General features: G+C 42.6%; 1 protein-coding gene across 1 annotated transcript in view; it reads left to right on the top strand.

Annotated features, from left to right (window-relative positions):
- Window positions 1-5171: 5171 nt before the first annotated feature.
- Window positions 5172-7748, top strand: part of PTGFRN (prostaglandin F2 receptor inhibitor) — a 46514-nt gene continuing 43937 nt past the window's right edge. Inside the window, exons 1-2 of the mRNA XM_086460394.1 lie at window positions 5172-5190; window positions 5491-5592. Of these exons, the coding sequence (XP_086316520.1) occupies window positions 5172-5190; window positions 5491-5592 (121 nt within the window). The remainder of the gene's footprint in view (window positions 5191-5490; window positions 5593-7748) is intronic.

The raw sequence follows: 7748 nt of genomic DNA, 5'->3' as shown, positions 1-7748 counted from the left end.
TGTAGGTGCCCAAATGAAGTCCTTGGGGGGCTCCTGAGCTACGGGGGCACCAGTTGATAGAGCACAAGCTGACTGTTTGCTTTGCATTGCTTATGTCTCCTTTGTCTAGCTGTATATATCTTTCTGTTTTCACCTTTATGTAAAGAAAGTGTGATACAGTGAAATGAACACTAAGCCTGAAACCAGGAATGCCCATGATCTATTCCTAACTGCTTCTGTTCTACTGCATGAGTTTGGTCTAGTCAGTTAATCTGTCCAAGTACATCTTCTGCAGCAGAAGAGCTGACAGTAGCTGTGCTACTGCAGTTACCTGCATGTGCTGACAAGGCACAGGCACTTATTCCCATGTTGTAACACCCATTCTGTGTGCATCTGTTGTTGGCATTTTTAATATGGCTGCTTGCTTGGAGATTATTTATGATGAAGATGGGACCACTAGATAATTAAATTACAGGCAAAAAGGATTATTCTATAAACACTGAGATCCATCCTTCCACTGGCTCCTATGGCTGCAAATCAGTTGTCAAACGTGGAGCCAAGGTGGGCCAGTGCCACATGCTGCCTTGTTCAGCAGTTCCAGCAGCCTTGCTGCCCAGCCACTTCCTTCCATAATCTCTTAAAACCGCAGATGCAGACAAAGTGAAGCTGCCTTTCAGGATCCAAACCAGAGAGTCTGAGCACCCAGTGTGTGTGTTGGGTTGTTCAGCGTTGTGGCTGCTGACTTCTGTAATTGAGCTTTGCTCTGTTGCTGTATTTGCTGAAGCCTATGTGATGCCTTTGCTCATCCAGTAGAATGCTTTCCGGGAAACTAGACTCTCTGTACTGAGATTTGAAATGAATCCCCATTTTGGGGGAAGTAGAGATTAAGATTAATAATATCCAGATTATGAAAGCATGTGACTTTTTTAACCTCATCTCCCGATCCCCTTTAGACTTAACTTGGCTTTAGACAGGACTTTGTCTGGTATGGGTGGGGTGCTTGGTCAAATTGTGGTAGACAAGTGCCACAGAATTTAAGCAGGTTAAAACCCCCAAAACAGCAACAACAAAACCCCCTCCCCAAAACCGCTGCAAACCCAAACACCAAAAAAACCCCACCAAAAAACCTGCCAAAACCAAAGCAAAATAACTGCAAAAAAACCCACAACCAATGCCACATACACACAAACACCCCCCCCCCAAACAGCTGGTGGTGTGTGTGGGGGGGGTTTTGTTTTGCTTTTTGTTTTATTATAATTGACAATGAAAAATAAAGGCTTTATTTTGGACTCAGCACTACTTACATTTGACAGCATTTTGAGCGTTTTTTTTGGTATTACCTAACATTAAAGAACTTTGAAAACAAATGATTACTTCACACCAATAAAAATCAGTACCTCCTGTTCTGAGAGGAAAAGGGGGTGATAATAATGGAAATTATTTTGGGGAGAGTTGAGGAGGGAGCATTCCTCATTTCTCATTATTTAAATGTATAATTTGTGAAATTATGAATTTGTGAAACACATGGATATTGTTATATGTGCATCTTTTGACAAAATACTTTTTCCTAGCTTTCCAGCTTTCTCACCTATGCTAGGTGCTATGTCCTGTTTAAAATTGTGCTGGTTGAAAGATGTATTAACTTTTATAGTTTAACATGATCTTGTCTGGGATTTGGATTTTTTGGTCTTGTCTTAGATTTTCACACTCAGTGTATGTTTTTAGTTAATGTTACTATAGATGCAGTTTTAGAAAGTATCTATTCTAGTCTGTGTTCTCCAGTTAAATCCAAAGTTCAGTTTAATCCTAGTGGTGTGCTGCATTCCACATAGAACAAAGAAAATGGTTCTTCTCTGCCCAGAGGAAATTGCAGTGTAGAGTGAATGGATTTGGACTGCTGTGCTCAGTTCCAACTGCTTTGGGAAAGATTTAAGATAACAGATAAGTGCAAATTAATGATGTTGCAGAACAGCACTGATTTTAGTTCTGTATATTCCAGTTTGAGGACTTTTAAAAAATACTGGAAAATATATGCACTCCTCTTGAGTTGGAATTAATATTGCAGTTTTTAACCTGTGTCCTTCCTCTCTACTAGAGAAAATGTGAAGACACTTTAGATACAGCATTTCTGCAAATATTTTCAGCCCTGCTTCCAACTGTGCTAGCTCTTCAGCTTTGAGTTGTGGGCTTTACTGCTTTGTCAACTTTTTTCCTTAGAATATTACATACTGAACCTCTCCTCTGGCAACACAAATTGCTTTCTGAGACAGAAAATGAACTGTCTTGCATGGCAGTCTAACTACCACTTCCAGAGTCCCTGGACTTTTTGGGTCAGGTTTCACCAGGTAACCTAAAGAGGCTGCTCTGGCAGCGTAGAGTAAAAATGGAGATCTGTGAGACTATTTGGAGGAAAGTAAATGAAGGTTGTTAGCAGGGACAGCTATTTCAGGTGAGACCCAGGAAGAAGTAGCATGTTGACTCTTGCATTTCATTGTTTCTTTTTCTCCTTCTCCTTTTGCTCCCAGCTGCATTTTGGAGACTTATCAAAAGTAGTTCTTTAGATACAGCCTTTTATCTTCAACTGTCAGTCAGTGGTAGGGAAAGGAAGTAGAGATGTTATGTGATGGAGTTGTTTGACATCCAGAGGAATCTAAAACACGATTTTTAGTATTATCTCTGCCTGTTAGATGTTTGTTCTGTTTGGACCAGTGGTGCCACAGTTCTCTGCCTGCCAAGAGCCACTCTAACAAACTAGCCTTCTGCTTTGCACGCTGGGAAAGGTTCATATGGCTTCTCCTTTTCCCTTTACCTGCTATATGCCTTGCTCTACCTTCCAGTAGCATACCTTTCCCCATGACTGGGAAGCAGTGGTGCACAGTGGGATCTGTGCTGTCAGCAGCTGGTGACAGTGTTTTAAACTCTAATTATACTGCATATGCAACCTGGTTTCTGCCTTACAAGGTTCCACTGTAGTTTACTGGGATCTTCTCCTTGTATTGTAGCGGAAGAATCAATGGAAGCACTTAAGGCAAATTCCTGTCACTCATTTTGGCAGAGAATTGAAATGGGTTGTGTGCTTGGGTGAAAGGTATGCCAGTCAGTCGGTCTTCAATCGGGTGGAGCTTTCTGGAGAGAAGAGGTGAACAGTGTTTTATTCCCAATAGCCCAAGAAGACAGCAAGAGGCAATTCTGCCTGTTGCAGTTGCCTTAGAGAGACATGTCAGAGGAAGGAGCCTTTCCTTCTTGTGAGACAGTTCAGTGAAGTTTTCCCAAAACAGATCGTTTTAGGCAATGATCAGATGATGTGCTGACTATCTGCAGTGATATATAGTATATTTTATATCGTGAAGTATTGTTCTCTTACTGTCCCTGTCCTTTTAGATAACAAGGCCTTTTGACTGCTGTTTCCAGATCTGAACTTGCCAACTACTAGTATTTATCCAAAGTGCCATCATCCAGACACTTGTATTGGGCAGAACAGACCGGGTCTGACTTGCTGGATGTTCATCCAGCCAGTTGTACTGGTGTGTTTTGTGTATTTAGAGTAAGGGTGGTGGGTTTTGGGGGGTGTGTGTGTTTGTGTTTGTTAAATTTTTTTTTAAAGGGGTGGGGGAGAAGCATGGAAAATCTATTTAGTTTTTCTACTGAGCTCAGGTGGTTTTCTCCCTAGGCTCTAACTATAAACAGCAGTGGGAGAGAAGTTTTTGAGAGCGCTGCTCTCCACTGTTGACAGACAGATAGAGCTTAGGTAACTAGCCATATAAAGCAGCAAACATCTAACAGCTATGCAGAAGGACTCCTGGAAATGGAAAGATGCACCATAGCATAACTCAACTGCTTGAGTAATCTGGTGTCCTTCTATGATGGAGTGATTGCATTGGTGAATAAGGAAAGAGCAACCGATGTAATCTACCTTGACTTCTGTAAAGTCTTAGACATAGTCCCACACAACATCCTTGACCCGAAATTGAAGAGATGTGGATGGACTGTTCAGTGGGTAAGGAATTGGTTGGATGGCTGCATCTAGAGAGTTGCAATCAACAGCTCAGTGTCCAAATGGAGATGAGTAAAAGTGATGTCCCTCAAGGGTCTATATTAAGACTGGTACTGTTAACGACTTCATTAGTGACATAGTGGGACTGAGTGCACCCTCAATGAGTTTGTGGGCAACACCAACCTGAGTAGTGCAGTTGATTTGCTACAGGGAAGGATGCCATCCAGAGGGACCCTCACAGGCTTAAGGAGTGGGCCCATGTGAACCTCATGAGGTTCAACATGGTCAAGTGCAAGATCCTGCACCTGGGTTGGAGGAATTCCCAATATCAGTACAGGATGGGGGATGAATGGATTGAGAGCAGCCATGTGGAGAAGGACAGGGGATACTCGTGGATGAGAATTTGGACATGGGCAGGCAATGTGCACTCGCAGCCCAGAAGGCCAATTATATTCTGGGCTGCATGAAAAGAAGTGTGGCCAGCAGATCGAGGGAGGTGATTCTTCACTTCTGCTCTGGTGAGATGCCACCTGGAGTACTGCATCCAGTTCTGGGGCCCCCAGCACAAGAAAGGCATGGACCTGTTAGAGCAGGTCCAGAGGAGGGCTGGAACACCTCTCCTATGGAGAATGGCTGAGAAAGTTTGGGTTGTTCAGTCTGGAGAAGAGAAGGCTCCAGGGAAACCTTATTGCAGCCTTTCAATAAAAGGGGGCTTGTAAGAAAGATGGAGAGAGTCTTTTTACCAGGGCCTGTAGTGACAGGACAAGGGGCAATGCTTTTAAACTGAAAGAGAGTAGGTTTAGATTGGACATAAGGAAGAAACTCTTTATGATGAGGGTGGTGAAACACTGGAACATGTTGTCAGGAGAAGTTGTGGCTACCCCCTCCCTGGAAGTCTTCAAGGCCAGGCTGGATGGGCTCTGAGCAACTGGTCTAGTGAAAGATGTCCCTGCCCTCAGCAGGGGTTGGAATTAGATGATCTTTAAAGGTCCCTTCCAACCCAACCCATTCTGTGGTTCTATGATAACTGAGAACTGTGTCCTAGTGAAAGCCTTGTGGTTTGCTTAGGTGCATTTGAAATCCCTTTTCTTGGGGGTCATGGGTGAGGGGGGTGAATAGGAAAGACAGCAGGTTGTTACTGTCCTGCAAAATATGTTGTTTTAATCCTTTCGTGTGAATCTTAATCCACATGGTGTAGATGGAGTCCAACTGGGAAGGTACTTGCTTTTTCACCCAGAGCTGGAGATGTGGCTTTTCTGAGGTATCTCAGATGGCATGGAGATGAGAGCAATCCTGCGACCTTGCAATTTGATAGCATTTCTGAGGCTTCACTTAAGATGCAGTATGCGTTTCTTCATCCTGATAGAGATAATGGGTTTTAAGCAATTATACCCAGGCTAATTCCTTTTGATAAGAGCTCTACATTATCTAAAAAAAGAATCATAGCCGCCTGGGAAAGAACAATGTAAATCTCTCTCTCATGGACTCTTTCATTCACTCTTCTCTGATATCTTCAGATGATATGCAGCAGATCTTCCAGGCCATAAAAATCTATCAGTCTTTTTTTAGGCAGGGAGTATTGCAATCAGGGAGGTGTAACAGTAGTGTGGACTTGCAAGGTATGCAGGGAGCCCTGCGTGCTTCAGGTGGTTCTGGGCTACTATGGTGATTACAGCTTTGACATAAGGAATCAAATTTGGTCTCTCTTTAAAGAACCCCTTGTTCCCTCCCAGTGCAGGCTGTCTGGTTGTAAGGTGTGGGTTGCTTCTGCTGATTGGGGTGACTGAAGTTTGTGATTTGGAAAGAGTAGCAAGTGCCTACCACTTTATTTAGTACAGATCCCAACACCTACTGTGTGTTTGCACTGGAAAGAAGAGGATGATGACAATGTGTGTTAAGCAGTTAAAAGTTATTGCTTAGATTTTTTTTTTCTTTTCTTTTTGAGACCAGTAAAGAAATTTCAATAGCTAGCTGCATTTCTGGTACTTAAAGAATTTCCTTTTATTCTGCTTAATCTCTCTGATTTTTCCTCTCATACAGTGTAGGATAGGCAATTTAATTGGTTGCATTTAAAAAGGGGGGAAATCCCAAAGCAACATGCTGTTTGTGTAAATGTGCCACTTGTAGGAAAATTGTTACATATTTAAAAAACAAAATAATTGTGTTAACAGTATTGAAAGGTTTTCAAATATTGTAGGCATGTTTGTTGTAACTTTATCTCCCAGATAGTCGTGGATGACATTCTTGATGTGGAGCTGCATTATGATAATTGGAGCTGGGAGGAGAGGCAAGAGGGAAAGGGAAAAATTGGAGATAAGGACTATAATCTCCCATGCTGATATGCTTTGGTTCTCCTTTCCTAGAGAAGAGCCTGTGGATGTGTGGCATGCTGTCTGTCCCTTTGCCTGCCTGCTTGCTAGGGAAAGTCACTCAATGCCTCCTAGCGGGAGCCTGATCAGTTCTCTTTCAAAATGGAGGAAGAGAGTTTGTGTGGGCAGTCTCTTTGGCGGGACAAAAAAAATGCAAAAATAAAATCTTTTTTCCCTCCATTTTGTAAAATGGCTTCATGCGTCACAAACGCTATAGTTAAGCAGCGCAGTAAGGAGTGGGAGATTGGGGATTTTGCTAGAAATAGGAGGCAGAGTGCACAGCTTTAATGGTGGGCAATCCATTGCTTATTCTCCAGTGTGGCGCAAGAAGGGTTGTCCCTGCTCAACCACCTCATTTATGCAGTGCTGCAGCAAAGTGGTGCCTAGATTGAAAATAAATGGAGGAGTTCAGGGAGGGAAGATCATTACCACCATTTGCAAAGTTGGCTGCAGTATTTTTTTTCCTGTCATAAACTGCTGTGAATTTGACAGGGCTGCTGTATTTCCTTCCCAGACATGGTAATGTTTAGTTGGCAAATGAAACAACCTTTTGTTTAGAAAGCTCTTCTGAGATGAAAGCATCAGCAAAGTTGTCGCTATGTCTCCTGTGACTGCCTTGGTTGAGGAGTTAGACTGTGTGTCCTAAGTCTTTCTGATGGAGACTCCAGTACTTAGTCAATTTACTTATTCTTCAGCTCTTACTTTTTTGGCTTTAATTGGCTTCCTACTGTGTGTCACGTTGCATTTTCCTTTGGCTGGCGGATGTAGAGAGTCGACCTCCTTCTCTGGGCTGCTAAGAGAACGTGTTTTCTTATTAGATAAAGCTGTCTAGCACAGGCTGGAGGAAGCATCTTGTGTAAGAGAGTGCTGAAGCAGAAGTGAGTTCTTTGCAATGGTAATACCTTGTGGGTGACTCTACAGATTACTACTTACCTTCTTTCGTACATGATATGTAGATGCAAAACCTGTGCGAAGATGAAGCTCCTAGAAGATTTTCCTCATCTGTAGCAATGTCCCTAATGCAAGAGGAAATCCTCACCAGCTCTTTCCTTGAGGAGTTGTGTAGTTTGTTGAGTTTAAACAGACCACCTGTTCTGTAGATCCTGCACAATTTTGCTGCCTTGTTTTCTTGGTTATCCTAAAAATGACAGGTTGCTATTTAATGTACTTGGATTGACTTCACAACCTATCTATTCAGTCATCTGCTTTCCTTGTTCTCTTTGAAAGGATTTCATCTAATGACAGCAGTGAGATGGTGCATCTAGGTGATGGGACAAATTAATTTAAGTACTTCATGGACCACTGCTAAGGAACAAACACTGGCTCAAAACTACCCAGGCTATGTCTGGGCTATCTTGCCTCTGTTATTATTAAAATGGCAGGCCCCAGTTTATTATTCTACCTTG

The sequence above is a fragment of the Leptosomus discolor genome, chromosome 1 (assembly GCF_034619465.1).
Source record: "Leptosomus discolor isolate bLepDis1 chromosome 1, bLepDis1.hap2, whole genome shotgun sequence".
Classification (NCBI taxonomy): Eukaryota; Metazoa; Chordata; class Aves; order Leptosomiformes; family Leptosomidae; genus Leptosomus; species Leptosomus discolor.
This window is presented reverse-complemented; position numbering and strand designations above follow the sequence as displayed.